The sequence below is a fragment of the Phascolarctos cinereus genome, unplaced genomic scaffold (assembly GCF_003287225.1).
Source record: "Phascolarctos cinereus isolate Bilbo 61053 unplaced genomic scaffold, phaCin_HiC Scaffold_9;HRSCAF=440, whole genome shotgun sequence".
In the NCBI taxonomy this organism is placed as follows: domain Eukaryota; kingdom Metazoa; phylum Chordata; class Mammalia; order Diprotodontia; family Phascolarctidae; genus Phascolarctos; species Phascolarctos cinereus.
The window spans coordinates 45,351,377-45,369,066 of NW_027556402.1; the positions used below are offsets into that span (position 1 = coordinate 45,351,377).

Here is a 17,690-nt window from a genome sequence, read left to right on the forward strand (position 1 = left end):
TCTGCAGCCCACCTGGCCTTCTTGCTGCCCCACACACAGCACTTGCCTCCTGTCTCTGCACTGCTTCTTCACTAGCTGCTCCTTATTCCTGAAATGGGCTCACTCTTTAGCCCCCTCCTCTTCAAGTTCCTGTTTAATTCAAACTCAGCTCACATGTCACTTCCTACCTGACCCCCTTCCTAATCCCCCAGGCTAGTGGTGCCCTCTTGCTCAAAAAATTATCTTGATTAATTACTCTGCTTTATTAGTCAAAACAAGACTAAATAAAAATCATTGGGCTATTATTTTTTAATATCAACACTTAAGGTTCTTAGGCTACATAGAGAAAATAAAACAAAGGAAAATGCATGGAATCAAGAAACCTGGAATGTAAAACTAGCTCTGACTCGAACTTTTAAAATCTGTTTTAGATAGTCATTTAACCTGTCTTTCAATTTCCTCATTTCTAAAATTATCTCGCAGAATGAAATTCAATTCAATTTAACCAAAAAAATGTTTATTATGTGCTACTCAACACTAGCAAGTAAAGAGTACGGTAGCACATGGAAGAGTTTGGAGTCAGACGAGCTGAATAGGAATCCTGGTTCTACAAGTTACTGCCTCCGTGATTCTGGGTAAGTAACTTCAGCTCTGTGGGCCTTTGTCTACTCATCTACAAAACGAGGGCACCGGACTAATCTGTAAGGTCCTTTCTAGCTCTAAATCTATAATCATATGAAGCACTCCAGCAACAAGCTTATTCAGTTAATCAAGAAGAGAGAGGCAGCATGGTGGAGTCGGGAGATGGCCGGATGACTAGCGCCTCACATCTGGCTCAGACTGGCGGCTGTTGCGTGACCACCGAGTGGTAAAGAGCCCCAGCTACTCTCTAAGATGGAAAGTTATACCCACACAAGTGACACTGATCTGTACTGGTAGAGAGAATTTCTACACCAATTACATCATAGGTCCTGCCATAAAAAAAGGCAAAAAAACCCTTATCTATGATTACTGTTACCAATTCCCAATGACTCAGGCAGACAATGCATTTTGCTATTTGTTAAAAGAAGGACATGAGAAATTAGGATGAATAATCGGTTACACATGAATTAGTCTAATTTCCAAACTGTAGCTAGACAAATTCTCAGGTCCAAACAAAATGTTCTTTTTCCTAGTTAGCTATAACTTAGCTGAAAACAAACTGTAATAAGTATCTTGACCATTCACTTTTAACTACTACTTGTGGTTTACAAAGATAGACTAGACATATTTACTTAGGCTTTTATATATTCTTCCTGATTAACCTTGAATACACCTTTATAAAACACATAAAAATATTTTATTTGTTGTCACTGCCCAAAAACAAAAGAAAAGCTTGAGAGCCAAGTAAGCAGAAAACAATTTTCCTTTTTTTTAAAGTCAGAAACACACATTACCCTACTCACACTATTCAATAATACAACATACAAAAATGTTCCCTAGTTCCATATAATTGCAAGTTAACTATGAGATTAAATAAAGGTGAGAGAAGAAGTAGAGGTGGAAAATTAGAGAGATGATGACAGAGAGGAAGAGGGAAACAAGAGGTGTGCACAGAGCAAAAAATTATATAAACAGCTGAGAGGGGTAATGAGAAAATGACATTGAAAACAACATGTAGTAATGTCTCCATCTTCTGGTCTTTTATGATATTGCCACTAGCGACTTTTAGAGTTATGTTGTATTTTCACAACTATAAGCATCCATGGGTTATCACTTTTTGGTGGCTACCCAATGGGCTGGATGAAATTAATCTAGAGCTGAGATCAGTACTGTGCCCAGATAATACACTGTGCCATGTGCTTAAATAGAAAAGACATACTTGCCGGATACACCTACCACACGTACATAGGTAATATAAATATTTGAAGATAACACATATGTACACACACAGTCATTTTTAAGGGTTTTTCCTTTAAGCTTGCATTTAATTGTTATTTTGGGAAACTGACATAAGCATGAATTAAACGTGACAACAGAGACTTCAAAAGAGACAAAGAGCTGGTTCCTACCATTCTCTTCATTTGCCTTGTGCATCGAGCACAATACCATACGAGGCGTGGGTCATTCACTTCCTTGTCAGTCACCTGAGGTTTATGGCAATCCTGGTGATAGAGATTATGGCATTCTTGACACTCTACTAACTGATTGCCAGATGCTACTGTCATTTGCCTAAGAGAACAGATTGTTTAAAACAATATTTTATTAAATGCAACAGAGTTGAAGTCATGTCAGACAATATTTAGTATATGACAATATTGAAGATTAAAAACAAAAAAAAAGAAAAACGTTAAACTTATCAATATTCAAAGCTTCTCCTACGTTTTACATCTAAAGAAGAAGATTCTTTATTTTGTCCCTTATACTCAAATGCTTTCATGGACTTCTATTTACTTAGTTTATAATATAGGTGCTATTGAAAAAATTGTAAATATTTCAAGATTTTAAAATGACTGTCACATGCAAATATAATGCCAAACTGGGCAATGGAATGAAAACTGAAAAATGCTAGTACCCTAAGAGAACTGTGAAGGCCAATTCATTAAGATTAACATGGAAATTTTAAAGTTAGACAAAAGGAAAAGAAATAATAACACTATCCATTTGATAGGGAAATGTGCACAGAATTTAAGATAGGATTTTGAAAATCATGCAATTACAGAGAAGGCATTAGTCATAGTCTTGACTTTCAGAAAACAAGGCAGCTTATGATGAAGACTTCATCTCTTTAATTTATTTAGGTCTCTGGTGAAAAGAGTCACTTGGTACAAATGAAAAATTAGTGATATGCCTGTAAGTGGATGTACGTCTATGAATTAGCAAAATAGCATTTTCCAAATGATTTCTCTTTTCAGATGACAAATCAGGCTATTTAATTGCTAAGCGGCTTTTGTACATATCCCTGAGGACCAGGTATCTAGGTAACCATGGCAACTATGTTTGTGGATGGGTGGGGAAAGGTAATACCTTATTTCTTTACTTAATAAGAAAATGAAGACAGAAGAAATTGCCCAGATGGCTTTATGGAAATATTTTATGAATATATATTTTAAACAAAATATTTCAGATTTGGACTTATATGTATATAGACACACACATATATACACATTGTGGATTGCATTAAATGCTTTCTCTTGACCCAATTCACTCTTAAAAGTAGCATTTTATCTAAAATAAAAGGATCTTCACACTTGAAACTACTTTCAAAAGAAAAATTATTTCTACTAGAAGCTAAAATCAGATATGTAAGGTTTTAAAAATACAAACTGAATAATTTATATTAAAAGAAGCCACTATATTTGCCAGAATCCATAAGATATACTGTTTAAGTATTTAGAATTTCCCCAAACTTTAAATTTAAGCTAAAACACCCACATCATTTTCTTTGGATAGAAAAGTTCATAAAATTATTTTAGATACTTTTTATCAATAAATCCTTTGGGACTAAATCAATATGCATTTTCCTACCAACCTCCATTTCCCTTCCTCCTCTAAAGAATTAAGGGGACAACATCATCTGGATGTTCAATTAATGTGAAATTCTTCAGTCATGGTAATCAGCCAATACTAGCTTATAGCAATATGGTTTGTCTCATCAATGGGAATCACAATTCCTGGATTTTTTTCCCCCCACTCAGCACTGACACATATTGACTTTAGGCAAACCATTTCCCCTTTTCTTTTCTCATTTATAAAACGAGCACATTAGTTAACTCAAGCAGTAACCTTGCGATGGGGCTTAATTTATGTTAAAAGGAAGGAATGGATATGGGTAAAAACAATTAATGAAGCACTTAAGTGGTACGGTATAGAGGAAAGGGTGCTGAAGTTGGAGACAAGTCTGTTGCAAAAAGACCTAAGGTCAAATCTCATGTCACACTTGTTAGCTGTGTAACTATGAATAGGTCACTCAATCTCTTGAAGCCTCAGTTTCCTTATCTGTAAAATGGAGATAATAATGTTTATACTCCATCTTTTCAAAGGGCTGTTGGGAAGGGTGTTCTCTATGAACACCAAAGTCCATATGAACATGATTTGTTATTATTATTCTGGCTGCAAAAAGATGTCCCTTTTCAGAAGCACATTAGCTCTGTCTGTGAAAGTCACAATGATGGCCACTCAGAGTCCACAAAGGAATTCCAAAAATGATCAAACTAACCTAGATGACAAAAAGTAGCAACAAGCATCTGTTGTTGTACAGGCACTAGGGACTATAAGGAATTATAAGTAAAAAGTTTTGTCCTAAAGAAGCTCACCTGTAACTAATCTGGTTACAATAATTTTTCATACACACTTTAAGTGACAAAAATCAATTAAAAATTAATCGGTACAGATGCCTTTTTATATAAATTAAACCTTTAAATATTACCTGTTTTTATATGTAACACTTTAGACTATTCCCCTTATTATAATGCTTCATTAAAAAGCGGTGTGGCTTAAATGATTTATATAGAAGGAATGACAAAGTTAAATTAATAATTCAGCAGGGTAGGACATATACACATACAGAATACCATATTCTTCTAAAAGAAAAATGGAAAGAATGGAAACAACCATGCTTGTTGAAGGAATCTGGCAGAAAAAGCCTGGACTGCTTCCCTTGCAAGCCACAAGTCTATAACAATCTCAATATTAAGACGGGAGCTCTCAGAATTATATACTAGTACAGTTGGGAAGGGCCTTGAGAGATAATACAGAAGCAGCTCACATTTATACAGTGCTTTAAAGTGCTTTCTTCCCAACAACCCTTGGAGGTACAGGGAATCAGCAGGAATCTCTGCATTTTAGAGAAGAGGAAACTGAAGCTCAGTTTGAATGATTTACCTTTGCTCACACAGCCCCTGCCAGCCCCTCCTGGGTCTTAGTCCAGTCATCTTTCCACTGAGCCATAATACATAACCAGGGGTCAAAGAAGCATAAAGAAAGTAAAATAACACCAGAATATTTGGCAGTTTTAGCACCTGATTTCCTATACAGTATATAGAATTCTTATAGGGATAAACCAATTTATTTTTCCTTCCCTTCATCTCTCCATCTTTATGTCTGTCTGCCTCTGTCTCTCTCTCTCTGGCAAGGTATCATTTACCTACAAACAACACAAGCCAATCCCATTTCCATGGCAAAATCATCGGCACTGGTCTCATCAAAACTGGAGAGGTCGGGCATAGGCAAGTCCTTGCTGGTCTGGACTGTGATGGGAGAAGAACGAGATTCCTGCTTCTCTAATCTGGGTTTTTTTGGAACATCGGCTCCTTCACTGGTGTCAGCCTTCATCTATTAAAAAGAGAACATGTGTACATACCATAAAAAGACTTCTGATCAGCAACTAATTTTGGCAGAAGGCAGAAGTAACTGTGAAATACTAAAAAAAAAAGAGATAATGAAGATGACAATATACATAAAAATTTTAAAAATAAGAGTAGCTAGATATAGTGCTTTATGTATGTTATCTCATCAATTGGCAAAAATGGAAGCTTGGGAGGTTTAAAAGTAATTTTTTTTTCATTCAGTTAAAAATCACTAAGGAGAAAATTTTGTAAAATCAAAACATTTTAGTGTGATTCTTTTATACTTGTTTTTCTACAGACCAGATATACAAAAGTGGGCCTTACATGGGCTCTATTTTCTAACTGCCTTTTCACCTTTGAATTTGATTCCCATGTGACTAATGAATTTTCCATGTTTTCTTGGTTTCCTATATGGCAGAAGAATTGGCTACTAAATTATAACTAATAAAATCCCTCCCCTCCCTGCTCAGGCGCCCACCTTCATGACTTCCACTCAAATAACTTCATCTTTAGTTATTTACAATTTTCACTGTTCTCCATTTACTATAGTAGAGGAAGGACACTGATGAACTGGGAAACATCAATAAGAGTGCACTGACAACAACGAAGGGCCTCAATGAATGTTTAGCCAACCTATTATAAACTATATTAGGTTGTTGGGGAAGAGAAGCCTGGGAGGAGACAACACAGTTATCTTTAAGTATCTGAAGGACTGTCTTTCAGAAGAGGGCCAAACCAGGAACAACGGGTAGAAGGTACAAAAAAGGAATTTGGGTTTTATGTCTGAAAAACCTTTCTAACAATTAGAGAGATCCAAAAGTGGAACTGACCACCTTGAAAGGTAGTAGGTGCCTCTGCAGTGGAGATCTTCAAACAGAAGCTGGATGACCACGCGTCAGTCATGTTTGAGGGGGATTCTTTTTCAGACAGGCTAGGTAACCAGTGAAGTCCTTTCCAATCCTAAAAACTCTATAACTCCATCTCAATCTTTCTTAGCAATCAGTTAGTTAATTGCTACCAACATTTCATCTTAACTACATTAATCTAAATTAACATTTGCTACATAAGCTCTTCATCCTCAAATTTCTTCTTGGTACTGTTGTCCTTATCAAAAACCTATCCTGAGTCAAAGGCAAAGATCTGGCAGTTTCCCACATGTAATGCCATCCTCTTGATGACTTTTCTAATTATTACCACATTTGAAGCAGGACATGATAAGCTTGAGAGTATTTAGAATAAAGTGTCCAGGATGGTGAAGGACCTTGAGATTATGGTATTTAAGCTGAAGGAACTGGGGATGTTTACCCTGGAAAAGAGAAGACTTTGGGGGACATAGCAACTTTTTTTATATATCAGGTTGTCATATAGAACAGGAATTAGACCTGACTTGTCCCCAGAAGGCAAACTAAGATCAATGAGTAGAAGTAAACTGAGATTTAGGCTTGATATCAGGAAATAGTGGAATGTGATGCCTCAGGATACGGTGCATTTCCTTTTCTTGGAGCTTTCAAGCAAAAGGCTGGATGGCCACCTGTCAAGTGTTATGTAGAAGGGATTCCTGCTTGGAACTAGGTCTCTTTTAATGACGATTTTGTGACTAATTTTACTTGACTTGGAGCTCACTTTGAGAACTCTTCATGGTGCTGATATCACCTCCCTGACTGTCTCACCATATATCAAATCATGGAGCTTAGCCAACCTCTTGGTTTTGGCTGTCATTTACATGGTGTGACTATAAAGTAAGGAGACTGATTTTCTTGTGCGGCTTATGGAGTAATGAACAAAACATTAGAGAAGTAATCAAAGAGGATTATGTTGCAATTTATTTCAAATTGCAACAGTACTTAAGTTTGGCTAGTGAGTCTTACAGCATTAGTTCTTGCGAGTACAAGTATCTTTCTTGCTAAAATAAAAATGAGTGACCACTATTTAGAAGAGAGGTTCTATGTATAGTTTTCAGGGGGCCCATGAACTTCAATGGGAAAAATATTACAACTTTTATTTTCCCTAACCTCTAACTGAAATTTATCTGAAAATTAATTCTGAATTCAAATTCTAAATTAATTCTTTTTTTTTTTTTTGGCAATTGGGGTTAAGTGACTTGCCCAAGGTCGCACAGCTATTAAGTGTCAAGTGTTTGGTTTGAGGCCACATTTGAACTCAGGTCCTCCTGACTTCAGGGCTGCTGCTTTATCCACTGTGCCACCTAGCTGCCTCCTCTAAATTAATCCTAATTCTAAATTATTAATTATAAAATTAAATTGAAAATTAATTAAAATATTGTCCTGAGAAGGGATTCATAGCATAGGCTTCCAAACTGCTGAAGCAGTCATCCATGATGTAAAAAAAATTAAGAACTCCTGATTTTGGAGCAAAATATTAATACAAAATTGTGTGTAATTAAATTACACATGACACATTAAAAAAACTTATTAAAGGGATTAAAAAATCTTAAAAGCAAGAGATTTCTTGATGGTGCACAGAAATTAAAGATACAAAAGATATGATGAGCCACTCAAGGGACCAACTAAAAGCCCATATGTTGGTTCTGCTCATTAAGGCCGCTCACTATAAAAAGGTCAGTCATATCTGAGACAATTACCCATGGGAAAGAAAATTTGAACAAAACCAAGATTTTACAAAGATGTGCCACACGTTTTGAGAGATAAACAGGAATATTAGAGACCTGACATTTGTTTTCATTTTTCAAGTTAAACTGGACAAAAAGGGGTCATTTTTGAGGAAAACAGTAGCCAGGAATAAAAAATGGTACTTCTTATATGAACCAGAGATAAAATTTCAAAATAAATGATAGAAAACTACAAAATCCTTGAAAAACAAAGGAAATATGTCAAAATGATGAGTGAAGATGTTGTTTTCTTTGACACTGATGACACTATAAATTCATTCTATAAGAAGTCACAATCAGACTAATTCTAAGTGAGAAACTGAATGAGGCAAAAGGAGTTAAATGTGACTCTTTGATCAGTTTCTCTGGCATGCCAATTCTCTAGTTCTTCATGTACTCTGTGAAATAGCTGTTGATCAAAAATGTATAAATTCACCCACTTTAGTGATTACATTTGGATATAAATGACTTTTATCCATTTTCAAAAATCAAATATACTTTTCAAGAGTTCTTTGAAATTTCTTAGCTGAGTATATATGGTCTACTACTCTCTGACTCCAGCCTAAATTTCATGACTCATTTCACGTGTTTCTCTGCACATCTTCTATACACCAGTTATACAGATCTGCTGGCTGTTCCCTGATCTTGTACTATACCTGTGCATCTGCCCTGTCTATCACTGAAGGTGGTAATATACTCTTTCCACATCCATGTCTTCTAAAATCCTTCTCTTCATTTCAGACCTAGCTCAGGTGCTACCTCCCCCGTGATGCCTTCTCTGATCTCCCCAGCTGAAAGTGATCTCTCCCTCTATTTCTTATAGCACTTCGTTGAAGCATCCCTTCTGCCCTATCATCTTTATTGATATACGTGTCTTATCCCTCTTATTACACTGTAAGTTCTGTGAAGGTGGGCCTGGATTGGATTTTATTTTTTTATCACAGTAGGTACTTGATAATCGCCTGGTTAATTAAAGAACGAAAGGACAAAGCTCTGTTACACTTGAATATATTCAAGAGCACTCTCTGCAGGTTCTAAAAGCAATCTTCAAAGAGAAGTGAAGTTCCAAGCAATGATACTGAAGGGAATGCTTTACACCTGAGCCATGATGATATATTGTATGTTACAAATGGGAAGTCACTATGCACACAAATTTGTGTGTCTGTAGATGAATGACTGCATGTATGCATCCATCTTCCCTCTCCAAGACAGTAAGTACCTTCTTTAATTCAGGAATAGCACCTGACAAGCTTTTGATGTTGTTGGTGGATTTTTTTTGGGAGAAAGGAGCCCGCACCTATAATTTTATCAGAGTAAAGAGTTTCTGTTAAAGAAAATACTTCTACCAATGCAGACTGGCAACTACATATTCTGTAACTTATTTTCTTATAGTTGACTAAGACAGATTAAGTAGTTTGCCCACAGTAATAGAGCCAGTATTTGTCATAGGCAGGGCATGAAGCAAGGTCTTCCTGACTCCAAGGCTAGCTCTTTATCTAAGCTGCGCTGCTTTTCAACATTTAAATTCTATTGTTTAATCCTAATATCACCTAGAATCCAAATATTTGTTGGTGAAGGTAGAAGCCTTGCACAACAATTTTCTAAAACTGTGCTCTTTAATCAAAACCTCAACATATCAATCAGGAACCATTTATTGAGTACCTAACTTACTCTGTGCCTGTACTGTGTATTAGGAGCACAAAAGAAGGATAAAAGACGTTCCTTACTCAGGTAATTCACGTCACTCTAATTCCTATACTTAGTTAACAAAAAAAAACCCCAAACAAAACCCCCCCCCCAAACCTTACTTTATCAGCAGGCCTCTTTTCAACTTCTTTCTTCACCTTTTCAGCTGGGACGGGCTTGCCATTATTACTACCAGAAGGAAGACTGGAAGAAGTTTTGGACTCCTGCTTAATAGAAATTGCTTTAGCACTTGACGCTTTGGGAGGTTCCACTTCCTAAATGGTAAAAACAAACAAACAAACAAACAAACAAACAAACAAACAGATAATTAAACAGAACATAATTTTTGGCATGTTGTAACTCTTTACAGGTCACTTAGCTAAGCAAATTCTTGCAACTTAAAAAACTTGTCACATTAGAAATACTAAATAGCATGCAAAAAAAAGGCATAGAGTTGATATTTCATCACAATTTTTGGTTAAGGCTCAAAAGAAATTTACTTGTCTCACAAGTACCTCAACAGTTCTTCTTTGTTATCTTTAATATTAAAAGATTTTCATATGATGTCTTTGCAAACAAATGACAGACTTTTTTTTCTTTATGTAACTAGCACATGACATTTACCTTTGTATGGAATTTAACCAGTATTGAAAAACCCTTCCAACTCTAAATAATGCTTCAAAACAAATTCTGGAGCATCAAAGTCACAAACGGACAGGTGAAACAATTTTTCAGCCTAAGACAACTCAGAAGGTCAGCAGGTGAGGTCTGCTGCACCAGAGTAAGAGTGAAGCGCAGTCCAGTTTAGGTTGCACCCCTGCAAATCAGCAGTAGACACTGGGGGCAACTGTGGTTTTGGGACCTCTCAGCCCATAGAAGGTAAGGGGTCCAGACAACTGGTCAGCAGGAGATTACACACATCCCTGTTCTATCACCAGGGGCAAGACTCTGTTGCATTGCCTATACCTGAATCTGGGTTACAGTCCTGGGTCTCAGTCCCAGGGCAAGGAGGAGTACTAGCACACCAGAGCTCATGGTCCAAGGGAGCTGGGACCCTGGTCACAGTTCAAGGTTAGAAAAAGAGTGCTTTTGGTCACTCACACACCAGAGCACAGTCCAGAAGAGTAGTAAGCACACCTTTCCCTAGATCATACCACTTTGGAAGAACCAAAAACTTAGAGGTCCCTAGAATTATCAGCTGAAAAAAAAAAAAAGTCTGAAGCTTGGGACAGTGCCCTCTCTACCCTGGAAGCAGAGCCCCACTTTAACACAGAGTTAAAAGTCAAGAAATAGTCTGGAAAAGTGAACTAAGAGCAGAAAAAGATCCTGACCACAGTTACTATGGTGACAGACAAGAGCAAAACACAAACTCAAAAGAAGTCAACAGAGTCAAAACTGTTGCATCCAAAGCCTCAAAGAAAAATGTGAGTTGGTCTCAGGTCCAAAAAGAATTCCTGGGAGAGCTCAGAAAGGATTTTAAAAGTCAACTAAGAGAGGTAGAGAAAAAATTGGGGGGAGAAATGAGAGTGATGGAACAAAACCATAAAAAAAAGTGTCAATAGCTTGGTAAAAGAAGCACAAAAATAAATGCTGAAGAAAATAACACTTTAAAAAACAGAATAGGCCAAACAGTAAAGGAGGCACAAAAATCCAATGAAAAGCAGAATTGGCCAAATGGAAAAAGTACAAAAATTCACTGAAGAAAAAAAAAACTCCTTAAAAAGTAGAATTATCCAAATGGAAAAGGAAGTCTAAAAGCTCAATGAAGAAAATAATTCCTTAAAAATTAGAATTGGGCAAGTGGAAGCTACTGACTTCATGAAACATTAAGAAACGATAAAACAAAATCAAAAGAATAGAAAAATAGAAGAAAATGTGAAATATCTCATTGTAAAAACAACTGGCCTGGAAAACAGATCCAGAAGAGATAATTTAAGAATTGTTCAATTACTTGAAAGCCAGGTCAAAAAAAGAGTCTAGATAGCATCTCTCAAGAGATTATCAAGGAAAACTGCCTTGATATTCTATTACCAGAGGGTAAAACACAAATTGAAAGAAACCATCGATCATCTCCTAAAAGAGATTCCAAAATGAAAACTCCCAGGATTATTATATGGCCCAAATTCCAGAGCTCCCAGGTCAAGGAGAAAATATTGCATGCAGTCAGAAAGAAACAATTCAAATATTGTGGAACCACAGTTAGGATATCACAAGATTTAGCAGCTTCTACATTAAAGGACTGGAGGGCTTGGAATATGATATTCTGGAGGGTAAAAGAGGTAGGACTACAATGCAGAATCAATGACCCAGCAAAACTAAGTATAATACTTCAGGGGAAAAAATGGATATTCAATGAAATTCAATGAATTTCAAGAATTTCTGATGAAAAGACCAGAGCTAAATGGAAAATCTGTCTTTCAAATACAAGACTCAAGAGAAGCATGAAAAGTTGTAAACAGGAAAGAGAAATAATAGGAGATTCAATAAAGCTAAAGTGTTTATATTCCCACATGGGAAAATGATACCTGTAACACCAAAAAACTTTCTCTCATTTTTTGGGCAGTTAGAAATACACATAAATAGAGGGCACAGGTGTAAGTCGAATATGATAGGATGATTATAAAAAAAAAATTAAATCAAGGAGTGAGAAAGAGGAATGCACTGGGAGAGGGGAAAAGGAAGAGGTAGAATGAGGTAAATTATTTCATGTAAAAGAGGCACAAAAGAGCTTTTATAGTAGAGGGGAAGATGGGGTCAACACTGGGGTGGGGAACAGGGAGCTCATGAATCTTACTCTCATCGGAAGTGGCTCAAAGAGAGAATAACATACGTTAGGCTGGGTATAGAAATCTATCTTACCATATCGGAAAGTAGAAGAGGAAGGGGAGAGGTTGGGGAGGGGTTCTAATAGAAGGAAGGATGGATTTAGGGGAGGTAAAAGTCACAAGCAAAACATTTTTGAGAATGGACAGGGTGAAAGGAGAAAACAGGATAAACAGGGAGGAAATAGGATGGAAGAAAATACACAGTAATCGTAACTGAAAAATTTTTTACAGCATTTTTCTCTGATAAAGACTTTGTTTCTCAAATACATAGAGAACTGAATCAAATTTATGAAAATAAGAGCCATTCCTCAATTGATAAATGGTCAAAGGATATCAAACAGGCAGTTTTCAGACTAAGTAAACAAAGCTATCTTATAGTCCTATGAAAAAATGCTATAAATCACTATAGATTAGAGAACTGCAAATTAAACGACTGTGGGCTACCACCCCACACTAATATGACAGAAAAGGAAAATGACAAATACTGCTGATGAAGTTATATATTGATTCAACCATTCTGGACAGCAATTTTGAAATATGCCCAAAGGGCTATAAAATCATGCATACCCTTTGACCAAGCAATATCTTTACTAGGTCTATATTCCAAAGAGATAAAAAACAAAAAAGAAAAGGATCTATATGTATAAAAATATTTATAGCAGCTCTTCACTTGTATGATTATGATGGTATATTATTGTGCTATAAGAAATAATGGGCAAGATGCTATCAGAAGGGGTAGCTAGGTGGTGCAGTGGATAGAGCACTGGCCTTGAAGTCAGGAGGACCTGGGTTCAAATCTGGCCTCAGACCAAACACTTGACTCATTTACTAGCTGTGTGACCCCAGGCAAGTTACTTAACCCCAACTGCCTAAAAACAACAACAACAACAACAACAAAAAGATGCTATCAGAAAAACCTAGAAAGGCTCTCATGAACTGATGCAAAGTGCACTGACCAGAATCAGAACATCGTACACAGTAACAGCAATACTGTATGATGATCTACCGTGAATAACTTAGCTATTCTCAGCAACACAACTATCCAAGACAATTACGAAGCACTTAAGATGAAAACGGTAGGTACCTCCAGAGAAAGAACTGATGGAGACTGAATGCAGAATGAAACATATGCTTTTCTGAAATGACTGAACAGCAACTCCTTATGACTGCAACGACCACAATTATCCAAACTTGATGGTAAAGCATGCTGCCCACCTCCTGGCAGAGAGGTGTTGGACCCAAGATATAGAATAAGATACACATTTTCAGACATGTTCAGTCTTTTTCTTTACTTTCTTTTTTTTCTGTGTTTTCTTACACAACATGACTAACATGGAAATATGTTTTACATGACTGCACATGTATAACATGTATCAATTGCTTGTCTTCTCAATGACTGGAGTAGAAGAGGAAAGGAAGGAGAGAATTTGGAGCTCAAATTTTTTTTAAGTGAATGTTAAAAATTGTTTCTACATGTAATTAGGGAAAATACTAAATTAATAAGGAAGTGTACCGGTATTATTTTCTCCTGCTCTTCATTTGAAAACACATTGATATTTCAGACTCCAGCAAAAAGTGAGACTACCAACTGAAAAGGTGAAAACAAAATTTTGGGCAAAGGACTGCTTTGTTAGCCTCTTTTTTTTTTTAAAGCAATTAAATGTCATGTCAGTGAACTTGTTTGCTTCAAAATAAAGGCCTATTCCAAGGCCTCCTGTGGCATAGCATATTGACAATATGTCAATATGTTTTCCTTAACTGAATTTCAGGAAGGGCTTTGATTAACTGGCGGATGTGAACTTCCAGTGTTTCCTACACAGTGGACATCACATAATGTTCCTTTATAATTCTCTGCCTCTAGAGATGGTATATTTTAGAAATTTGCATGCACTTTTCAAATATAAACATTGTTTTAATTCCTCTGTTTCAACTTTTAAACTAGAACAGAAATTAAGTACCAAGCATAGGTTCCCAGGGCAAGACATCTCCTCTACAAAATTATAGTGGTGGGAATTATAGTTGAGTGCTATAATTAAGTGAATCCTTCTGAGTGCCTTTTAAACACATAACAGAATATTTTTCTAAACTGCTCAAACTAGCAAACTGAACAACTGCTGTTAATGACTTAAAAACAGATCCCACTCCCAACCTTAACAAATTATTTATATTCAATGCTTGATATCTCAGCTGACCTTATCAGATGAACTTCCTGCTGTTTCAGAGTTTCAAAATGTTATTTTAGCACAATATTTTTTTTCCATTGGTATAATAACATAAAATAGAAGTAATTTAATTTGTTTTAAATCTTGTTTTGCATAACAGTATAATGTCTATTAGCTTTGCTATGTAACTACCTATGAGTCCACTTAAGCTCATCTACCTCACCAGGAGTCACTGGAAAGAGGTTATCGCTGAATTTGGCTGTAATATTCCTAGGGGTTTTCCTTTGGGGATCTGTTTTAGGAAGTGATCAGTGGATTCTTTCCATTTCCATTTTATCCTCTGGTTCTAGAATATCAGGGCAGTTTTTCTTGATAATTTCTTGAAAGATGATGTCTAGGCTCTTTCATGGCTTTCAGATAGTCCAATAATTTTTAAATTCTCTCTCCTGGATCTACTTTCCAGGTCAATTGTTTTTCCAATGAGATGTTTCACACTGTCTTCAATTTTTTCATTCTTTTGGCTTTGTTTCATAATTTCTTTTCATAGAGTCTTCTCATAGAGTCATTTGCTCCATTCTAATTTTTAAGGAATTATTTCTTCAGCGAGCTTTTGGGCCTCCTTTTCCATTTGGCCAATTCTGCTTTTGAAGGCATCCTTCTCCTCGTTGGCTTTTTGGACCTCTTTTGCCATTTGGTCTAGTCTATTTTTTAAGGTGTTATTTTCTTCAGTATTTTTTTTGGGTCTCCTTTAGCAAGCTTTTGATTCGTTTTTCATTATTTTCTTGCATCACTCTCATTTCTCTTCCCAGTTTTTTCTCTACTTCTCTTAGTTGATTTTCAAAATCTTTTTTGAGCTTTTCCACGGCCTGAGACCAATTCATATTTTTCTTGGGGGCTTTGGATGTAGGAGTTCTGACTTTGTTGTCTTCTTCTGGTTGTATGTTTTAATCTTCTTCACCAAAGTAAGATTCTATAGTCTGAGTCTTTTTCCGCTGCCTGCTCATGTTCCTAGCCAATTACTTGACTTTTTAACTCTGTGTTAAGGGAGGGCTCTGCTTCCAGTGTGGAAGGTGTAATGACCCAAGCTTCAGGGGTTATGTGCAGCCGTTTTCAGAGATACTTCTAGGGACCTATACATTTTCAGTTCTTCTAAGGTGGTATGATCAAAGGAGAGGTGTTTACTCCTTTCCTGGCCTGGGCTCTGGTTTATGAGTGACCACAAGCCCTCTTTTCTGCTTTGGAACAGTGAGGAAGATTCCCTCTCTACCACACCAGCCTCGTCAGCACTCCTCCTCATCCCTGGACTGCCAGCCAGGACTGTGACCCAGATCCAAGCAAGGGCAAAGCAAAAGAATTCCGCCTTGGTGCCAGCAAAGAGATCCCTGCAGTCCCCCTCTGATCAGCCACTTGATCCCCCCACCATCCGTGGTCCAAGAGCTCCATAAGCAGCTGCTGCTACTATGTCTGCTGCCACTGTGGCTGCCACCCTGAGGCTGCACTAGGACTGGAATGGACCATGCTCCTCTCTCACCCAGGTCTGACAAACCTTTCCCACTGACCTTCTAAGCCATCTTTGGCATTTGTGGGTTGAGAAGCCTGGAAACCACCAGAGTTTCCCATGATTCAGTGATTCTCTTTTCTACTTTTTAAAATTTTAACTTTTTTCTGTTTCTTTTTCGATTCTAGCCCAGTCCTCTCCCCTCCTCCACCCCTCCCCATTGGGTGGGAAAAAAAATCATACCCTTGTAACAAATATGCATAGTCAAGAAAAATAATTCTGGGGCAGCTAGGTGGTACAGTAGATGGAGCTCTGGCCCTGGATTCAGGAGGATCTGAGTTCAAATCCGGCCTCAGACACATAACACTTAACTAGCTGTATGACCCTGGACAAGTCACTTAACCCCACTGCCAGGCTGAAAGAAAGAAAGAAAGAAAAGAAAGAAAGAAAGAAAGAAAAAGAAAGAAAGAAAGAAAGAAAGGAAGGAAGAAAGAAAAAAGAAAGGAAGGAAGGAAGGAAGGAAGGAAGAAAGAAAGAAAAATAATTTTCATATTGAACATGTCTGAAAATGTTATGTCTTCTTCTATATCTTGAGCCCAACACTTCTCTGCCAGGAGATGGGCAGCATGTCTTTTCATCTTCCTTCTCTCTATTCCTACTTATTTCCCTATTTATTTCTACAGAATGTACAAATTAATTGTGTGTGCATGTTTGTCTCCTGAACTTTTCCCAGTTCAGATAACAGTGAGTACGTGGGATTCTCATTTCCCTCGCCTCTTCTTCCATTTCTGAACAAGCATCATTTCTTGCATTCCCACTGTGTGAGAGATTAAGATTTCTCCCCAGTACATTCTTTCCCTCACATTTCCTTTCCCCACTACACCATCAAAAGAGTAAGCCAGAAACAAGAACATAACCTTTCTCTTTTGCCCTCAAGTGTCTCATTTAACTTTCTCTATGACCCAAGAGGACACAAGTGTTCTGCAAGGACCCTCCTTTCTTCTCCTCTTTTCAGAATATAATTTATCACTGTATTAGTTCTTTCCACTTGATCAAATGTATTTATCTTTCTATATTTCTCATCTTTCGTATTTGCATTTTAAAGTATCTATTCACTTCTGGTCTTTTTTATGAGGAATTTTTAAAAATCCTCCATTTTTATTAAAAGTCCATATTTTTCCCCATTAGGATTGTACTGAGGTGGCAAGGTAGCACAGTACATACAGCACTGGATATGGAGTCAGGAAGACCCGAGTTCAAATGTCATCTCAGATGTTTAATAACTGTGTGTGCCTGGACAAGACGCTTATCTGCCTCAGTTTCCTTATCTATAAAATGGGGATAATAATGGTATCTGTCTCCCAAGGTTGCTATGAGGATCAAATGAGATATTTGTAAAGCACTTTGCAAACCTTAAAAGTGTGCTGTATAAATGTTAAATATTATATTATCATTATATTATAATATTCAGTTTTACCAGGTAGGTTATTTCTAGTTGGAAGCTTTTATATTTTTCCTTCAGAATATTGTATTCCAAGCTCTTGTTGCTTTTCAAAGTGGTACCTGCTAACTTTTGTTAATGAA

At 36.8% G+C, this 17,690-nt stretch overlaps 1 protein-coding gene across 1 annotated transcript in view; it reads right to left on the bottom strand.

The window, feature by feature from the left end:
- Positions 1–17,690, bottom strand: part of INTS12 (integrator complex subunit 12) — a 36,305-nt gene that overhangs the window by 7,588 nt on the left and 11,027 nt on the right. Inside the window, exons 3-5 of the mRNA XM_020974743.2 lie at positions 9,744–9,896; positions 5,105–5,292; positions 2,031–2,190 (exon numbers count right to left, since the gene is read on the bottom strand). Of these exons, the coding sequence (XP_020830402.1) occupies positions 2,031–2,190; positions 5,105–5,292; positions 9,744–9,896 (501 nt within the window). The remainder of the gene's footprint in view (positions 1–2,030; positions 2,191–5,104; positions 5,293–9,743; positions 9,897–17,690) is intronic.